This window comes from Coenobita brevimanus, chromosome 54 (genome assembly GCF_032717465.1).
Source record: "Coenobita brevimanus isolate Jiangsu-jjx chromosome 54, ASM3271746v2, whole genome shotgun sequence".
NCBI classification, from domain to species: Eukaryota; Metazoa; Arthropoda; class Malacostraca; order Decapoda; family Coenobitidae; genus Coenobita; species Coenobita brevimanus.
The window spans coordinates 35,980,515-36,001,441 of NC_137007.1; the positions used below are offsets into that span (position 1 = coordinate 35,980,515).

The following is a 20,927-nucleotide window of genomic DNA, read 5'->3' on the forward strand; positions in this document are numbered from 1 at the left end:
GCTAAAAGCCTCCTAAGCTCAGGAGAATACGAACAGTAACCTCACAGGCGCTCTTTGTCCTGCCGTCCACCAGTCACGCACATTCAGTCACGCTCAGGGGGAGGGGCTTACCTGTCAAGCTAAATTAATTCTGCTTTACACTCACTGTCGAGTAAAGTCTTGTACTACTGAAGCTGCTGACTTCAGTTCCTGTCTACTGACTTCAATTCCTGTCTACTGACTTCAATTCCTGTCAACTGATTTCACTCCCTGTCAACGGACTTCATTCCCTGTCTACTGAGCTCAGGCCCTTTCCACTGACTTCAGGCCCCTTCTACTGACTTCAGGCCCCTTCTGCTGACTTCAAGCCCCTTCTACTGACTTCAGACCCCTTCTACTGACTTCAGGCCCCTTCTACTGAACTCAGGCCCCTTCTACTGACTTCAAGCACCCCTTCTACTGACTTCAAGCCCCTTCTACTGAACTCAGGCCCTTTCTACTGACTTCAGGCTCCTTCTACTGACTTCAGCTGACTTTTGGCCCGTTCTACTACCTTTAAGTCCTTTCTACTGACTCCAAGACCTTTCCACTGACTTAGGTCATTTTTACTCACTTCAAATTCTTTCTACATACTTTAAGTTCTTTCCATTGACTTCAGGCCCTTTCTACTGACTTCATCTCTTTTCTACCTACTTCAGTCCTTAATACTGACTTCAATCCTTTCTACTGACTTCAGGCCATTTCGACTGACTTCTGGCCTTTTCTGCTGACTTCTCTCCCCTTCTACGAACATCATATCCTCTCCACTGACTTGAATCCTTCTAGGCACTGCTGAGACGGGCCGAGTATCCGTTCCGATCGAGCCAGTCCACAATGAGGGCGTAATTGGTGTCCATCCAGGCTATGTTGATCTTGGTGCGCTCCATCACCTGCTGCACCGCCCGCGACGCCGAGCCAAGGTCACCACCTCGCTCTCGCCGGAAAAGTCGCAGCTGGAGAAAAGAGAGAGAGAGAGAGGGAGAGAGAGAGAGAGAGTGACCAGACGAGGCGAGACGTGACGAGACGAGACGAGATAGAAGGGGGGGGGGAAGGAGCGAAAATGTCAAAATCTTTGTGTAAGAGCTCATTTTCCTCATTATCCCTCGAAGAGTTAGTGTGTGACCTTAAATTCTTCAGCTTTTTCAGCGTTGTATATCATTCTTTTGCAAATTCATATCGACGAGTTTGATTCAGATACAGGAAAAAGGAAAGCACACTAACGTAGGAGAAACTATGGTCAGAATGTGAAATAAGATGGCCTATACTCTTTTCATCTTAACTTGGCCCTGACTTTCGTCCTTTTGCAGCCTATTTCACGTAGCTCAGTGGCAGAATAAAGAAAATACTACGAGGTCTACGTCCATTTGAAAGCACTTCTTTGTTACTAGCATCATACTCTACTGTACATCTGTTTCCACAACTCTGCATTTAAAACTGACAGAAGACACTTATACAGTAGGTCAGGTTTATGTGATATGAGTATATACATTTATTCACTATCATTCATGACCTCGAGAAAGTGTCGGTTCGAGAGATAGTAACACTCATCTTCCCCTCACTGGTCTCCACATTCCCACTCTACCACTCCCCCTTTCCCCCTACTGTACACTCTCCCCTCCCCTCTACTACTATTCTTACCTTCCTCCTACCACTCCTTTCTTTCCTCTACCCCGCTTTCCCCTCTGCCATTCCTCCCTGTCCCTTCCTCCTGTCCCCTTTGTATTCTTTTGTATTATACCACTCCCTTCCTTCCCTCTACCACTCGCTTCCTCTCAGCTACCACTCCCTTCCTCTCAGCTGCCACTCTCTTCCCTCTACCACTCCATGCCTCTCAGCTATCACTCCCCTCCTTCCCTCTACCACTCCCTTCCTCCCAGCTACCACCCCCTTCCTCCCCTCTACCATCCCCTGTTTCCTCCCTACCACTCTTTCCTTCCCTCTATCATCCCCGCTTTCCTCTACCATTCCCATATTTCCTTCTCCACTCCCCTGCTCTACCGCTGTACCATCTACCTCGGTTCTACCACTCCTCTTCACCCCTACCACTCCCCCCTCCCACCTACCACTCCCCTTCTTACATCTCGACGGCTCCACGTGTTCGGTGCCAGGGGAGGAGGAAGAGAGGATGGGAGGGAGGGGGAGAAAGTAGCAAAAAGAGGGAAGAGAGGGGAGGGGAGGGGGTCTGGGAGGATGGGAGAAGGGAGAGATGGGGAAGAGGCCTGGGAGGAAGGGAGACTGGGGGGTATGGCAGGAGGGGCAGAGAGTGGAAAAAACCAGGGGGAAGATTGAAAGAGGGAATTGGGAAGAGGCGCAAAAAGGGAGGGGAAGCGACCAGGGAAGACAGGGGAGGGGATGGGACCAGAATGGAGGTGGGGGAGGGAGGGAAGAGACCAGGGAAGGGGAGGGAAGGGGTAGGGAGGCGGAGGGGGAGGGGGTCACGGGGAAGTATAGACTATTTAGTTCCCGTTTCCTCATTACGCTCTGTCTATACGCACATAAATAGGCTACACATGGATTCATACATACAAATTATACACGTATCCACGCAGTATCTCTCTAGTTTCATTAACACACACACACACACACACATACGGAACAGTACACACAGACAAACATACTAACTCCAAGACCCTCCCCCCTCCACCGACACACACTGACTCCCAACACACGATACACAACCCCACTGCGACAAGCCCAGGCCTTTCGTCCCGGTCCTCACATTGGCTCAGTAATAACTCACACCAGGCTGAGCACTATACCGCCTGCAGCTGGGTACAGGCCGGGATTAATACTGGCCCTGGCGCAGTGAAGTAGTATATTCCAATACATTTTTATATTGCACCAGGTTTCTCACTCCTACCTGAATTAATACTAGCATTATCGGTGTGTAAATTAATGGGACACTATGCTGTTTATTCTTAAAAAAAAAAAAAAAAAGAGAGAGAGAGAAAGAAACGACCAAAAAACATATTTATGCCTATGTGAACAGCCGCAGTCTTTTAGAATAGGTTTTACCACGTTTGTTTATGCCTGGCTGTCTGGGGTGAAGGCTGTACACATAGCCTACTCCTTCTTGCGAGAGCAACAGAAACTATACAACATACATACGTACACTTACAAATATGAAGCCTAATGAATATATAATTTTCCCTCTACCTAATAAAACTACAACGCTGTACAAGGCGGTATGTAATTTTTGTAATATATCACTAAGGGTATGCGTGGGGGAATGTTACAGCCTTTTACGCCTCTCTGTATACGAGATGAGCATACTGTATGTAGGCCTACCCATGTCCCTCCTATAGCACAGTCTGTACTTGGCCATAAGATTGCTGCATCGTCATCTTGAATGCTGAGCTGTAACAATACTATATGACTAAAATATGGTACTAGCCATGAAATGCCATGAAAAAGCCGTAAAGCCGTAGTGTTGCCTTCTGCCAGTGAGCTACGGGAAATGAGCTGCAAACATACAAAATTCTCCACAAAGTTCAGATGGACGAAGTATAGGTGGAAAAAATTTGTACTGGTGAGTTACCTCCTTCAGCTGTTGCATGGTGTTGAAGTGAGCGGTGGCAGACTGAATTAGTCGAGACTTGGCCTTCCCGTAGCTGTAGGGGAGGAGGAGATGATCGTTAGACTCCAGGTTGCAGAGAAGACATTGTTCATCAACATTCAGGTCCTTGCCATTTATCAGCGCCGCTGACGAGGATCCTACACGTGGTGGCGCTGTGCACCCTGGGTGGGACAGCTGCGGCGTCCAGCCGAGAGCCAAACCTCCTCATTTTTTCCTGCACCTCATCGTGGGAAGGACCCTGGTCTGACCTTGGTGAGGCGCTGTCTACCATAAGGGATGCCGGATCCTTACACAGTATATATATTGTACTGTATCTGTGGTCGACGTGTTTGTTCGGCCAGAGACGCCAGGGTTAAACAACGACAAAGATAATTAGGATCATCTCATGATTAAAGTAGTTTGTGTCACGCCACTGCAGAAGGAGAATCCTTATCATCATTATTAGTCAGTAATAGTTCATCGTAGGACGAAGCCCTGCTCATCGTCAACTTCATTGTCGTCGTCATCGACGTCGTCGATATGGTGATGATGATGTTGATGATGATGATGATGATGATGATGATTATCATTATTCTCATCATCATCAGCCTTACACCGTTTCTTAAAAATATGTTTCGTGGATAGAATCTAGAAAGATGAACAGGAAGGCACAACATCACGAGAAGTATCAGGTGGACCCACTTACAAATAGCCATCCAAGCTGATTCATTATCATCATCATCATCATGGTGATCAACATCATCCAAACCCATTTTCCTACTAACACATAAGATGGGCAGGGGTAGATAGACTGAGGGATAGGAAAACACAAAAGCACAGAAGTGTAACTGATAAGGAATGTACCCAGACATTTCCCCAGACTAAGACACACTATCAGGCAGACTTACAACTCATAAATGGCCTCCCAGTTGTCCTGCAGGTAGCTCCACGCCAGCCCACTGCCCACCTCGTTGCTGGCCACGGAGCCGAATACCCTGAAGGCGTCCTGCTTCCTGATGCCGCTGGACTCACTGAACGCCATCTCCAGGTACCTGACGGAGAAGGTCGAGAGGTCAGGTCATGTCACTCACCCATCACTTTTTATTAACATCTTCTGTTCGATTATGTAAAAGAGAGTATTCTGACACCGATAGATAAAGTGCAAATGAGAAAAAAAAAATTAGAAGCATCAGTTGTAGTGTAGAAAATTACTATTAATGCTGAGGTATCATCTAACAAGGGTGGTGTGTGGCCGTCACGACAATATTATTAACAGAAATGAGTACGGTAAGCACATGTGGTGTGAAGGCACCTTTAATTAGATGCTGGGCAGTATGACAGGGTGAGTGAGGTCACAGTGAGGATAACAAGTACTCGTGGTCCCTTCGGGCCCCTCGCATTTGTTCTTGCGGAGGGCTCTCGCGCTGCTATAGTAGATTTTAGTTGTAGCTGTGGGGAAAAAATTCTACGGAGATCCTATGCCGGGCGCCGGGAGTGGCGCTTTTTTGGTCAAAATGTGATCGCTCATTAAACATAGTAAAAGTTTTTCAATCGTGATTGGACCAAATTTTTTCACATCAGCGATTTTTTTTGCAGTTTTTGTGCCAATTTTGGTGCTATTTGAATGTGTAGTTTCGGCTGCCTAAAACACACACACACACACACACACACACACACACACACACACACACATACACGGCTAGTGCTATAGTACATTAGATATTCTTAAAACAGGGATCGCGTAAATGAAGATTAAGCTTCAAAACTTTTATTCTGTGAGTCAGTCTGTGAGATTCCTGTAACTCTGTGTCATGCAGGCTAACCATATCTAACGCTCACAAGTGTTCCTTAAGTGTGGCAGATCTTGTCGGTCTGCATACACTTCAACACTTTTACTCGTATATTTAATTCCATCTGTACAAGCTCCTCCTATGCTGTATCCAAGTGTCTTATTGTAACAAAAACATAAAATAAAGGAGACTACTTCTTTTGTGCAAGATCATTCCTAACTGAATAAATCGATTGAAGTCTGCAGTGATAAAACAAAACACACGACAATGCAGAGAAAAGACTAAGAATATGGACGTGAATGTGTTGTGGCTGAACATCAACTGACCGTGAGAGGATCCAGACGTGTTTGGTGCATCCCATCGCAGAGAGGAGGCGGTTCTTCTCTGACCCTACGTTGCTGTTGAGGTACTGACGCCAAGCGAAGGTCCACTCCTCCTCCCCACCCTCGGCGATGGCGTGGCAGTACACCGTCGACTTCAGGTTGGCGGAGATGAGGCTGTGGGCAAGGATGAAGTGACAAAAGACGGTAAGGTGTTCACGTTTAGGGCCGAAGGTTCACTGGATTAGGAGTCCCCCAGCACCTCTTCCTAAACAGCACATATTTAACTTCTGACACGATAATATTCTCTTACGTGTTTATTTGCTTTTTACGTCGAGATCAAAGTGATAAATTTATAGCAAAAAATTATATGGAATATGAAAAATGATAGTGGAAATGAATGGATGCTATAAAATCCTCCTAAGCTCACACGATTATGGCGTACAGATATATGTGGGTATAGTTCACCATGTGACCTCTTGCGATGTTTACTGGGTCATCTTTGGTGTGCGACTGATACATGAGGAATTTTTCTCATTATATACCTATTCTGTCATTATTGCCTTAACAACACTAATAACATGGAAGTACATAACATGAGGAGTATCGACAAATTACGTTCTAAGCGAACATTTCGATATGAAAAACTTACCTGTCGTCAGCTGTATCCGTTTCACTCACGATGTTCACAATCTAAGTCACCTGTAGCTGTATTGATACATGAACTTAACTTACCAAGCCTCATTTTCAAGAAGCAAATATCAGCTACGACAGCTAAGTTAATTTTCTCACGTGATGTTCTCAGGCGAGGCAGCCCATTTGGCGAAGGCGGTGGCTGCATTATGAAGGCAGTCCTGCAGGCCCAGCTGACATGCCCACGACAACGCCTTCTGACGCTTGTACTGGTCCAGCAGCGGGTCACCCTCTCGCTCCTCAAACCCTACTGATTCGTACAGCGGCACCACCAGGTCCAGCAGATATCGCTGTCAGGGAAAGGCAAAGGAAGAGTCTGTCTATGTTTACCCGACGAAACAGGACCATTTCCATAACTTGAATATTAAGGCGTGACTGCATGAAATTCGATGAACCTAACTTATGAAATAGGAGTTATTCCTTACTTACGCATAAAAATGAGTCTTTCTGGTTACTAGTAAAATCTACCCTCCAAACTGACTACAGCTGGGTATCAACTGAGCTGACAGGGGTTAGGTGTCTTCATCAGGTTGGTAAAAAGAGAATATAATAAGTCAAGCACCTGCCCAGCGGTGCCACCTGCCCCAGTAGGGTCTTCGCCTCTATGGTCATTACGGTCCATCTTGTACGACACTGGTATGACGTGACTAGTGCCGGGTAAGCATCCGTGTCTGATACCTATATATCTACATATACACAAACTCCGCACTTGTAGTTCATATCTTCATTATGTTAGTATTAGCAAAAGGACAAATGTCCATCGTGTTATTCTCAGCTGCACGAAGAGTAAATACAGTATGTATAAACGAATGTTACGTAAACGTTTCCGACTGATGGCTCAGTTCATGATTGACGACATCCCACGATAAAAATAAAACAAGCAGAGAACCTGGTTGAAAGAGTATCATAGACAGAAAAAATAATATAGGAAAACAACAGAACAAAAAAACTCATAAATCAGATGTAAATGTCAACAGTATATAAGCAGACAAGCTAAGATGATGTATTGTGATAGACCAAGATGATTATACGGTCTCTTAAGTTGGGGCTCAAAAATCATCTCTTGTCTTCCATGCTGTGGTGTGCTGTATATTCCTAATACATATTGGTACATTTTCGGTGTGAATATATATGAAAAGAATATGCTACACCCGCCACACTGACCTTGAGTGCCCCGTAGCCACCGGTGCGAGCAAACATGTCCTTGAGATACGAAAGGTTGTTCAGCGCGGCCGCCCACGCCACGTACTGTGTCTCCGTCCCCAGGTATTTGTACAGACCCAGGGCTGTGTCGTAGCTCAAGTGGCCTATGGGGGAAGGAACTGGATTATAACAGTATATTCATAAAAAGATGTGTGTGTGTGTGTGTGTGTGTGTGTGTGTGTGTGTGTGTGTGTGTGTGTGCTCAGTGAAACTATGCATACTCCTATTTACCATAATCAAAACTTCTCGGAAATCGGCCGGTAAGATTTGTCTATGATTTTTGTTGCATTTTCAACCAGACAGTGTAAAATTAGTGAAGTGGGTAGACGGAAAGGGGCAGGATGAGGTGAGAATGAGTACACCCTGCAAAAATGGGTGTTGTGTGAAGGCCGGCAACCACGATGTGAGGGAAGTTTATCAAAAATACACTTGGGGAGGGGGAAGAAAACTGGTGCGATGGAGAAGAAAAAAGTGGGTAGGATGACCCGAGATGATGGTTGGTGATGGGGAAGAGCAGAGGCAGTGCACCCAATGCAGATGGATATTAGAAGTTGGGCAGTATGGGCGAGAGGATGTATTAATTCAAAACTGTCTCCACGTACGACAAGCAGGTAAGTACATACCTCCCATATACCTGGCAGCTTAAACTGCAGGTAACAAATTACATGTATAGATTTGCTTTGCATTAAAGTAAGGTAAATATCTTGTTTCCACCACAGAATGACGTCTCACTGTTATGTCTAAGAGGAGAGTATTTTATAAAGTTGTTCAGTTATTACACAAAGAGAGAGAACCTAGAGAAACCTTACCTGCCCTAGCAAGATTCATGGCATCATCAATTATTTGTGCTCTGTTAATTGTCGGTATGGCAGTGTGGTCCTGCAGGAGCTGTGAGGTGAGCAACTCCCAGTTATCTAAGTCGTAGTTGACTCTGTAATAACCCGTTTGCTGGAGGTTGAAAATGATCCATTGGTCCTTGGTGGGCAGGTCTGAGACGGTGAGCTGGTCCTGCGAATCCCTCATCCACACCTTGGGCTGCGTCTCGTTAAAGTCTAGTTCAGCCTGACTCGTGTATGTCAGCGGCACCCACCACTTATATTCGTGCGTATCCATGGAGCTCTCTTGTCTCACCAACAGAAACCGCTCCTGACAACAACAGTGATCGTAGTCAGTGGCATGTAGGACAAAACTTTGGGAACAACAGCTGCAGAATTATTTCCTGACAGCAGTGATCAATGTTAGAGTCCTACTGCATAAAACAACATTACTAGGATAATGTAACAGCTTCAGACATTCCATCCTGACCTGCGAGACAGTAGCTGTGGTGCCGTCATCGCTTCTATTGACCGTGATAACAGGGTAGCCCATCTGCAGCGTCCAGGTGTCCATGATGATCTTGACAGTGAGGTTGGCGGGCAACACCTCAGCCCTATGGCCAGCCACTGTCAGGTATTCCCACAGATCGTCCTGCTCAGCGTTCCCATACTGACTGGAAATACGTCAAGGCACTCAGCTGTTTCTCTTAAGATCGTAACAGCAACATATGGAAAGGCAATATTAAGAGCAATCAGAGAATAGTAGCAGTCAATATATATAAATGAATATTGTAAGATAAGGAAAAATATTTAAAGTAATTCAAAACAAACTAATTCAAAACAAAATAGTAATTCAGTAGCAGGATATTTTTTCAACGACATATAGCATTTTAGATGATTTTTATTTTTAACATGATCTGAAGACAAATACAAGGTTAATATCCACAAATGTTTCTTGACCGCCAGGTACGGTTTTGCAGTTTTACCATATAGTGATCTTCTTAGGGTATGAGGTACTCCGCATCACCTCAGATGTTTTTAAGAGATCTTTATATTTATCATCGGTCAAGAGTTTTTGTAACACCTCATCTTCAGCAATATATATTTTGCATTCTGCAGTTATATCATTCGTTTGTTACTGATGTAGAATAAGTCAGTGTTAATGATATATAATAACGCAGAAGTCTGTGTGAAGGCACTGTATGCTAAACATATCACTTAGAATAAGATGCTACAGTTTCCCTACACCAACAAGAATACGTCTCACTGATGAAATTCATTAAAACTCACAAGGCGTCCAGATAGTCACTGAGCCCCTGCCTGAAGGTGCTCTCCGTCAGGAAGTGATTCATCATGCGGATGATTGAGGCACCTGCACAGACATCACATCACCGTCAGGAGGAGATATGGAGATTATTAATGATGAAGTGAAAAGGCATCATCGTCATCATCTAATTCCCACCTCTAAGGAGGGGATGTCTTATACATTCATTCTGAAACAGTAATATATTCATAGTATATATTCTTAATGTTCTGTGGCCTCTTTATTAAAGTGAGAGGGAGATGGCGCATCATTCATTCTGAAACAGTAATATATTCATAGTATATATTCTTAATGTTCTGTGGCCTCTTTATCAAAGTGAGAGGGAGATGGCGCATGCAACTCCAGTTTTCTGGCGTATTTGCCGAACACTTGCCAGTACTAAACTTGATTAGCCTGCATACCATGTCGCAGCGTAACTACCAGTGAGAGGAGTTGCAAAGTGTGACTTTCATCACAGATAACTTAAAGATTGAGGTCTTTCCTACACTTTTGTGTTCTCTCTTTTTAATCCTTTCTGAACGTTAAAAACATATATCCAGACGAATATATCCAGCTGTGGAACGTTCCCGTCCCCAAGACGCTTGTAAGATATTAGCAACTTCAGTCGCTTGAGACAGTCACCTAACCTTTGGCATACGAGATCCGATCGAAGATTTGGCTGATCTCATCAGGGTGTCCTACAGGGATGCTGATAGGATGAGATGACTCGAGGCTGTCCAGGCCGAACACCACCTGCACCTCATTCAACACGAACTGCTCCATCACCTGCCACGTCGGCTCCACCTGCGTCGGGATGGGAGCCTCTGTTATGGGAATGGTTCAGATCCTTTTGTATCTTGGGTTAAGCTCTAATGGAGCGTATAATTCAGACGTGCTATATAATGAACTGCTTTACATAGCATACAAGAAAGCTATATGCAGTAATAGCAAAATAAATGATAAAGGAGGTGGTGCCATACAGGTTCCTACAACTCCCAGAAGACCCCGAGTCACACTGTTTTACTACTTGGTTTATGCTGATGTACTGTACAGTCACTCACAAAAGAAAAGAAAGCGCCTCCCCTCCCCTGCGAGTGGCATCTTAACTTGTGGCATTCGGTTTGGTAACAGTGTGCCTGACATCAGGGATGAGGGTGAGGACTGGCGCCGGAGGGTGGAGGTGGAGAGAGCTGATCTACAAAAAACACTGCTTCAGTCCCCACCTCCCCCCCCCCCACATACACACTCCTTCGAAGCAGGACTTAGCACGTTTGCAGTTATTCTGTTTCCTTTAGTAATTACCTCACTATAGGCCTAGTACTGTGGGTAAACGTGATTACATCTACTGCCTTATGATGGAATATCTATAATATTAAATTACAACACAAATTCTCATGATATGGATATGCAGATTCTCTCCATATGGGAAACGAGGCGCATACCGAAACACAGCTCTTAAACACACAGTATCATAATCCACATTAACACTTTCATATTCTACCATACACCTAAGAGAACACAATTGGCAATCACAATGGCTACTACTGTACACTCATGTGGTTAATTATGATATACTCGATATTGAAAGCGAAGCACTCACTGAGCAACAGGTTCTAAACACACACACACTTTCTGATGCGATACCATGCATATGTGAGAACACAGCTTTCCATCTCTCTCCACTCCAGCACTCACGTGATTAATTCCAATGTACTCCACGTATGAAGCGAAACCCTCATTGAGCCACAAGTCGGTCCACCATCGCGGAGTGACCAAGTTGCCGAACCACTGATGGGCCAGCTCGTGAGCCACCACCGCCGCCACGTATTGCTTGTTGGACGCGGCAGACACTCCTGGGTCGTACAGCATCGCCGTCTCCCTGCACGCGCGTGAAGGATGAGGTTGTGGAGGAGATGGAGAATGAGGGGGAGGAGAGGTTAGTTACTGCTGCAGTCGCCATAGTTATCTTACTTGGCGTTGTAGTATAATCATGATCATTACCATTATCAAAGCCGTCATAGTTGTCATCATCATCATCGTCATCATCAGAACCCTGCAGCATATAACACAAAAAATGGGGAAGATATAAGGAAGTAGATGAATGACTCTGTAACTTATCGTAAACATCTGTTGCCATTATTATTATCGCAACAACAACAAAAACAATGATGATGATGACGGACAGGAGGAGAAGCCCTTCGTTATTTGGTGTTAAAAACTAATCTCTCTCTCTCTCTCTCTCTCTCTCTCTCTCTCTCTCACCTGTACGTAATAAGTCCCCAGTTCTCCATGGCACCTGCTGAGAAGTCCGGGATAGCCACCATGTCCTGCTTGGGTAGTGGGTAGGACTGGTTAAAATACAGCTCAAAGTGGGCCAGCACAGGGGGGCCCACCTCACTCGCGTACTGAGCCTGCTGGATGGCTGACTCGCGCGCCCACACTGATAGAAATAGGGACACGAAGTATAGTTTTGGGGATATGGATACATGTGTGTGTGTGTGCGTGTGTGTGTGTGTGTGTGTGTGTGTGTGTGTGTGTGTGTGTGCGTGTAGCAATTATGATGTGTACACGAACTATCAGTCGACTGAATGCTTTTTTTTTAACCACGAAGGGTCAGCAATGATGCTAAGGCTTAACAGGTAACAATAATGTAAGGAAGACAAAGATGACTAGTATCAACTTCACGTCTTATAATCTTATACAAACGTTGTTTTAATATGCGAATTCTTTATCAAAATGTTATTCCAAACAGTGCAGTGTAAAGTTTTCACGCAAACTTCATTCTGAAATATGTCGGTGTAGCAACATTTCCTTCTTCAGTCTGCCCCTTAATCAAGTATACGAAAGGAAAACAAAATGATAAAATATCAATTTCACTTCGAAATAAGTAGTCATTATCACTTTACTATACAGCTACAGTAGTATTTGCGGCATCAGCAACTCTATCTTAGAATAGGTACTGTCGGAACTCACCTTGACATGACTCTGCTGCAAACACACACCACAACACTTCTAGAATAACTACAGAATAGCCAAAGGAATAATATCTTATTGATGAAAGTATGAGCATTTTGATCAGATGTTAACAGGTTTCATCATTATGTACTACCTGTTCAGCAGAAAGCAAATGAAAGCAATATCACATGGAGAATTGCATAAATTATTACCCCTGAAGAGAGTTTTATTGTTTGCGGTCGTCGTAAGGTTGGCGAAATCCGAGACGACGAAGGCGACGAGGTAGGTTGACATGGGGACAGTGGTATCGTAGTGGTCCCACACCCACCCCTCCTGATCAGCACTACCGAGGAGAAGTGGAGGAGGAAGGCTTGGATTAATGTTTATCATTGAGGCAATCAACATTTTGCTAAGTCCCACATCCCCATATAATACGACCCCTAGATCCAGATCCCAAGTTGTACTGTTGGATGAACGGGGAAAAGGGGGAATAACTCTGTCCAAGAGTGAGATCGGCCTGAGAATCGAACCCTGGATTTTCCAGTTCCAGACTGTATGTGCTAACCACTGTATCATCTGCTCCCCACCCCCCGAACCCTAGGACACACCAACCCGTCATTAACACTAGCTTTTTAACAATTTCTCACCTACAGTTGATGAATTATGTCTTCCCCAGGGTTCTGTAAATGTATTGCAGTAAACGATCCATCTGAGACACGCTTTAACCAAAAAAATAACCATGTTAAAACCCAGCTGTAAATAATTTTCAGACATAGTAATTGGGGAGATGATTGTTTAATTAAATATAAAAACAGATAAATTGTTGGCAGTTATTAGTTGAATCGACCAAATAACTGCAATGCAAGAATGTCGGAAAGTGCAGTTAGACCTTCTCACTTTACAGTACTCTGCTATTTATTCCTACTTGGCCTTCAGCGACAACGTTTCCCAGCGTGTTGCTACTCATACGGAATGGCAAATACAGAATCTAAAAACATGTAATAAATAAATAAATCGTGCAAAGTGTAACTACTTAGGCTTACATGGGTATGGTTTCCACGATGGGCATATTGGATATCGTAGTCATGTTGGTCTGACGAGCCAAGTACACCTCAAACGTAGCCTTCAATCCGGGTTCGTCCAGGCAGGGGAAGGCTCGCCGCGCGTCCGTCGCCTGGAACTGCGTCACCGCCAGAGCCCTGTGTAAACAAGGCAATACAGTAGATGAAGAGGGAGGGAAATATTGCCTAGTGTTATACCATAATGCCAAATTCAACATCTAATCACTGAGTTCCGCCATATCCAGAGTTTGTCAAAGCATCAACAAGTCAGGGAATGAGAAAAAATATATAAATAAAGATAGAAAAAGAAAGAAAGAACGAAAGAAAGAAAGAAAAAGTGAGAGACGACAGACAGCCAGACAAAATTACAAGATAAACTTACTTCTCTGTGCCGTCAGCGTCCCTGTAGGTGGACCTGTAGAAGCCGTGCAGTTGGTCGTTCAGGTGTCCCTCGAACTCCATAGAGAGTACAACCCTGGCGCCCTCCTGCAGTGGGTCCTGGAGATGGGCCACGTAGAACTGGAGGTCGTGGTCGTACTGGTGTCGTAGGATAGTAAAACCAGGGCCATCCACGTCACCCGGTACCGCAATCTGTATGTGCGAGCGTAAACAACACGTGCACATAAGCTCACACAGATGTAATCACGTAAGCACATACAGTTACTCCACACGCATATGAATTCACATCAGACACAAATGCATATATGCACACGCAATCAAACCACACACACAAGCACATCATGCACACATTTCCGCCCCACCACAGACACAAAATTTTCGAGAATAGTTTGGATAAAAGTATACATGGAGACAGGACGACAAGAATAGGTCAAGTTAATAAGTGATTGATTGATTGACAGACTGGCTGACTGGCTGACTGACAGATTGAAACAGTGACCGAGAGGCTGACATACAACTTAAGTGACATACATATATCAGACATACTAACCCTGACAGTATCGTTGTGGGTGATAATGTCAGCGATGTGGAGTGTGATGTTGGAAGTGGAGTGCAGTACCTCCACCTCCACCTCCACATACCCGAGGATGCTGAAGTTGCCATTGATGAGCGGCTGCAGCTTCACCAGGTAGTGCAGAGGCCTCAGGGTCTCCGGAAGCCTCACGTTCTCATCCTCGAACGGTTCCTCTGTGGTGGTGGTGAGGGTGGTGGTGGTGGGGAGTGTGGTGGTGGTCGTTCTGGTCGCTCCTTTCCTCCCCGACTGCTTGCGTGACGTGCCGTTGCAGCGTCGTCGAGGTGGGACGGAGGGACGCGCTCTCTACAAGAGGTCAAGGAGGGAAAAAAACAATGAGTAGTATTCTGCTGGGCTTTCGATATTTTGTAACATTTATTCCTTAATAATATATTCCGCGTATTTCATCACAGTATCCTTTTGTATGTTATTTTCATGGAAACTATGCCGACATTAAAATTATATAAGCAACATACAAGGGCATGTTAAGGTTTAAGAAGGAAAACAAATTGCTAAGAAGATGTTATGAAACCTCCTATGTCACCTACAGTAAGGCCCATCAACACTTTTGTAGTTATTTGTTACTCTGCCTCCTTCAGATGCCGTAGTTAGGCTGCCTGAAGGCCAGAAGTTTCGAGTAGAATCATAATAGCCGTTTGATTCGGGTCAGTATGAATCATTGTCCTACACACAAAACGAGTAGTTTTTATGGTATCAGTATCTCATCAAATTTAAGAAAGCATGACACATATTTTCTTATAGTAATAAATGCTATACTGTAGAATCAATAGCGTAAAAGGAGTAAATGATTGTGGGCAAATGAATTAAGACACCAGACCTTGAAGCTCGGTCTCCAAATAGATGAGATTACGACTCCATCTCGGTGACTCCCATCCCTAGAACAATACCTGGGTGCTCGGGAACAAGCTTTAACTTCACAAACTACATGGTATTGTACCCAGTGCAACTGACACTCCAAGACGAGAAAAGTTAAATGGGTTCGACGGCCGGCCACGCTCATCTCGACTCAGCTGAGAGTGATTCGAAACAACTTGACTCTCCTCTGTGTGAGCAGTTTCTGTAGAACTGCATGCAAATTAGTGGGCGCTAGAGTGGGGAATTGTATATTGATGACTTGACTCAGGTTGATTCTTTTGGTAAGCTGGCAGCTTAACATGGAAGAAGCTGACCACGATGTAAAAGCGCGCCCGCATTATTAGTGGGCACCTGTGGTGTTGAAGTATGGTAACGGAGAATGCATGGAAAGTGTTCCCGTAGACGTGATGAACTGAAGCACTATCCCCGCTTCGGAACAGCCGTTTATGCTGTTTCGTCACTGTGCTTCGAAACTGGTAAGCAGAGTGTTCGGACACGACAGGTGCCCACTGATCGTTTAAACGGGCATCTAGGTTGACCAAAGCTTAATATACCTATAATTTATTCCTGAACATTTATTACAGGAAAAGCTTTAAGTTCAGGTGTTTGAGAAATGTCTTGAAAGGTCAGAAATATTTGTATTTGACCACTTTACTCTTGAGCGTCTTTTTCAGATTCATTCTTGCTACTACGAGACGATATTAGTTTGCATGGGAGAGTGCCCAAGCACAACAGTGACAGAGTTACTGAAGGTTTTGTATCATTTCACCAATTTGAATGGTCTCTTCAGATCTACTCCTGTCTCTGATAATGATGCTGATGATGGTGATGCTGATGCTGATGAGGATGAGGATGAAAATGATGAGGATGGTGATAAAGATGATGACATAAGAAAGCAGAGATGAAATGAAAGAGAGCTCGTGGAGTGCAAGAAATGAAGTTAGGATGTGGCGTGTGTGTGAGGCAGGAACCACCAGATTACACACACCAGAGCAGTCTTGGTGGAGAGCAGAAAAAAGACGAGAAGGGAAAATATTATATCATGGTCTCCCTCTAAATCTCCTAACCCTCTCAGAGGCAAGACGTCATATTTCTTATTTTCTTTTTACCGCTAGACGGTTATATTTAGCTTATGGGAGACTTCTCGTAGTGAAAAGGTTAACTTATCTGGACTCCCCTTTTAAATTTTTATTCCAATCAACATCTGAACTTGTCTTTGCCAATGACTTTATGTCAGTATGAATAAAACCGAGTGTAGGGCTTCAAGCTTTATGAAGGATTTCCAATTGAACTACTTTGCATAAGGTTGATATCCATGAGATTCAAGTGTTTGGTTCCTTAAGCATTCATAAGTTTTGTATTCTTCTTCTCCGTATATCTATCTATACATACATATATATATATATATATATATATATATAGATAGATAGATAGATAGATAGATAGATAGATAGATAGATTTATATATTTAACCCATTGGCACCCTGAGTCCTCAATATAGGAAGAAACTTGGCATTTTCAAAATTTAAAAAAGAAGGGAACCCCCGGGTAGGGACCTATGAGCTTCGCGACTATGAGCCGACAGGCGGAGGGTGGTACGCCTGGCACCCTTCCAGCAAAATCCCTCGCACAGGAGTTCCAGGACCCAATGGGATATGTGTGTGTGTGCGTGTGTGTGTGTGTGTGTGTGTGTGTGTGTGTGTGTGTGTGTGTGTGTGTGTGTGTGTGTGCGCGCGCGTTTACAGAAATTACCATCTCTTTTTCCTTCAGCCTTGGTTTTTACTTGAGCTGTAGCCCCTGTGTTGATCTAACCTTTTCTCAACGAGTTGCTTACCTGCGCCCAGTGGCGTCACCAGGGGGGGGGGCTAGGGAGGGCTTAGCCCCCCCAAATCAAGGACTCAGCCCCCCCAGAATTGCAGCCCCCCCAAATAATAATAATAAAAAATCACCAGCTTACATAGTATGCTTGCAGCTCGGCACTGACCCACCTAGCTTTCCCCCAACCCCCTATCGCCAATCCACTTTTATTAGTGCATCCATATTAGTTTAATACAATATTATTTATAGCTATATAATGTGATTAGTTATTCCCAATTTATTTAAACCTATGACTCAAATCATAATAGTTAGTTTCCCATATACTTTTTCCAAGCTTGGTTATCTTTGAAATATATTTATTGCATAAAGAATGCAAGATTGTATTACATTTATCAGACTTATTATATATTTACAATATATAATATGGTATATATTAATCACGGAGCTTTAAAATTGGATTATGCAGTCTAAAATATCTGATCTATGCAATTTTTCACAAATTCGAATGTTCAGATTATCGGAACTCGGAATGTTTGTTTACATTGAGAAGTGTCTGTGAACTCTGGTTAAATCCTGTGTTGTTTTCGGTTTTATTTGAATGTATTGGTTTCAGTGGCTGTTTAGACGTTACTACGTTCCGGTATATTGCTAGCCACCTCACTTTACCTGTTCATTTTTGTTTTTACAGATATGAGATCTAGCCTATACTCTGTACAAAGAGTCAGCAGTACTTGGTTCAGTCGACACTCGCCTGTCAGAACTGAATGTCATTTCCCTTTTAGAAGCTATTCTACAATAATACATTTGCGGATATCAGCCAGCAGCCACTCAAGTGATGAAAAGGTCATCTAAAAATCCTCAGGGACAGGGTAACATAAGGAAATTCTTTCTCACCCGCACCTCCAAAGATGACTCAGATGAATGCCAAGAAAAAGTGGCTGTTATTGGGAATGAGGTGCCAGAAGCAACCCCAGAAAACCCCAAAGCTGAACCCATTCAGACATGTGTAAGTAGCCCTATATCAAACTATTTCAGTAGTCATTTTATGAAGATTAGGCCAGGATTTTTTTTATTGATTTATTTTTAAATTGATTAGGCCTAGGCTATTTCTCATTGTTGCAAATATATTGTCCTAAACGTACAGAGTGGGAAAGTAGGCTAAAACTCTCTCTCTCTCTCTCTCTCTCTCTCTCTCTCTCTCTCTCTCTCTCTCTCTCTAATATATATTATATGTTCTCATTATTTTTTTAGCCACCGTCCAGCACAAGTGATAACCTTGATATACCTGCTGAAGAACCGGCACGAGATCTATTTTATAATTTTTGTATTTTTGTGAATGGCTTTGTTTTCCTGTCACAGTACCGGTAATGGAAGATAAATCTTGGCAATTATATCTATATACATTGAATAAAGAGCTCCTTTGAATGATCAATTTTAATATGGTAAGACTAAGAAACCGTTATGATACCACATGATACTAGCAATTGAAGAAAAACTATTATCTACAAAAAAGCTTTATACAATTACCTTGTACACATTATATCATAAGGCTTACTGATACCAGGTATTGGGCCCATCAATATTCATGTGCCCTATAAGTTTCTTATTAATAGCCTGTGAGACCTTATTTTACTTTTTCTTCATCTATAGGCCTCAAACATGCCCCTAAAACTGCTCAATTTCCGAAAAACTTTCCGGGGGGGCTTACAGCGCCCCCCCCCCGTACCCCCCAGCTGCATAGGCTCGCTTCGCTTGCCCCCCCCCCTCTACCTACACCAGGGCTACAGCTCCCCCATAATCTGACCCCTGGTGACGCCACTGCCTGCGCCCCTCATCTCTCTGTAGCCCAGCTGACCCCTTGTACTTGAATCCGGTAAATTCCGACTCGCTAGATGTGAACCCTATTCGCTACAGAATCTGAACTTGTTTCTTTTTCCCCGGATCACTTGATATTTTCATCTCAATTAGCCATATAATTATCCTGAACTCCTGAATCCTCTTCAGCCTCCTTGAATTTACTTGTCTGTATGAAATCAGCTTGAACAAAATCACCTGGATGTAGCAAGTTTAAATACAAAATACGTTTCCATGTTGAAGGGGTTTACCTGACAAAAATACATTCTCTATCAGATTCCTAGAACACATGATGCTGAAAACTGTGATGACAGAATGGTGTGCGTGGTGGGCGCCAGATGTACTGTACAGCAGCAGACTTACCTGACCTCAAGAACCCCTGCCATTTGAGGAGGCAGGACGAAGGCTAGATGGTGTGAGTCGTGGGCACCAGGAATCCTGTGTAGTTGCAGACTAGAATACTGAACTCACCTGACCTAGAAATTCTCAAACATCCCAGGAGGAGGCGATACCATTGCTGTGTGCGTCGCGTGTGCCAAGTGCAGTATACGAGCAAGGCGGTGGGCACTCAGGGAAGCCAGTGTAAAGCGTACAGCGGCGTGTGTGCCAGGTATATAAAAGTAGACGTGAATATAGGCCCTAGACTTACCTGAACTATAGAACACGAAGTCCGAGAGGCGCCTCCTCCCTCCTTTTTTCTGGGGGGAGGGGGGAAGGAGAGGGGAGAGGAGGGAGTGAGGAGTTGGGGAATGTTGGAAAGGATGAATGAATGTCGGAGAGTTATAGTCGGTAGGCTATCAACCATGCTATTTTTGCTTGTATGTAGTAGAATTACCTGGCCCACAGAACAGTTGGTGTGCATTATTTGTGTTAGGTATATAGTAGCTGACCAAGAATACTTGCTCTAGACTCACCTGACGATTTGAACCCTTAAAATTTGAGGGTGCGGGGGCGATGGCAGGGTGGTGTACTTCGCGGGTGCCGGGTGAATAGTAGTAAACCAGCAAGGCAGTGGCCACGAGAGTACTGAGGAAGGCCAGGGTGAGGAGGACACCGGCGCCCCTGGACACGTAGCAGCCCGGCCTGGTCTTATTGGGTGCCGCCTCCCTTACCTCCACGCCCAGCAGGTCATTTGCTAATCGCGTTCCAGCCATCCTAGAGCATAGATGTCCCTGCTGGGTTGCTTTAGAACTCCCAGGCTTCTGCTGTGGCTGTTCTCTCGCTCCTGACTATTTTCTGACTTCTAATACACTTTTTTCTTTCTTTCTTTCTTTCTTTCACTCTAAACCTTCTGCTCTAATTAATCTTATCCAGTTTAGGTTTATGTTCTGGCTATTTTCTGGTCAAGATTTCGGTTTTGGCTATTTTATCCCTCTAGGTTCCTATTTTTTCATATCTATGTTTTTTTCTTTAGCTACTGTCTAAATTTCTCGCTTTCTATTTTAGCTGTTTGCTCACTTTTCGCCTAATGCTGTAGCATTTTTTTTTTTTTCACTTTTTGTCTTCTGTTTTAACTAATTTCCAACACAAAGTCCTCTGTTGGCTATTTTAATCTCTAGGCATCTGTTCTGGCTATTTTTTCCCTCTCCAAGGCTTATGTTCCAGTTGCTTTTATTCTAGCTAATTTCTCACTCCCAGGCTTCCTATCCAGCTACATTCTTCTGCTCTAGCTCTTTTATCCAATACTTAGCTTTC

At 44.0% G+C, this 20,927-nt stretch overlaps 1 protein-coding gene across 1 annotated transcript; it reads right to left on the minus strand.

Moving 5' to 3' along the window:
- Positions 1–800: 800 nt before the first annotated feature.
- LOC145401096 (aminopeptidase N-like) lies at positions 801–20,386 on the minus strand. Its single transcript, XM_080273468.1, has 17 exons — positions 20,147–20,386; positions 14,664–14,990; positions 14,097–14,305; positions 13,697–13,852; positions 12,866–12,996; positions 11,961–12,138; positions 11,394–11,577; positions 10,346–10,502; positions 9,686–9,767; positions 8,886–9,069; positions 8,390–8,726; positions 7,542–7,684; positions 6,477–6,667; positions 5,691–5,861; positions 4,483–4,626; positions 3,557–3,629; positions 801–971 (listed from the first exon to the last, which is right to left on the minus strand). Exons 1-17 carry the CDS (start codon positions 20,384–20,386, stop codon positions 801–803), a joined length of 3,078 nt encoding a protein of 1,025 aa, XP_080129594.1.
- Between the last annotated feature and the right edge of the window lie 541 nt (positions 20,387–20,927).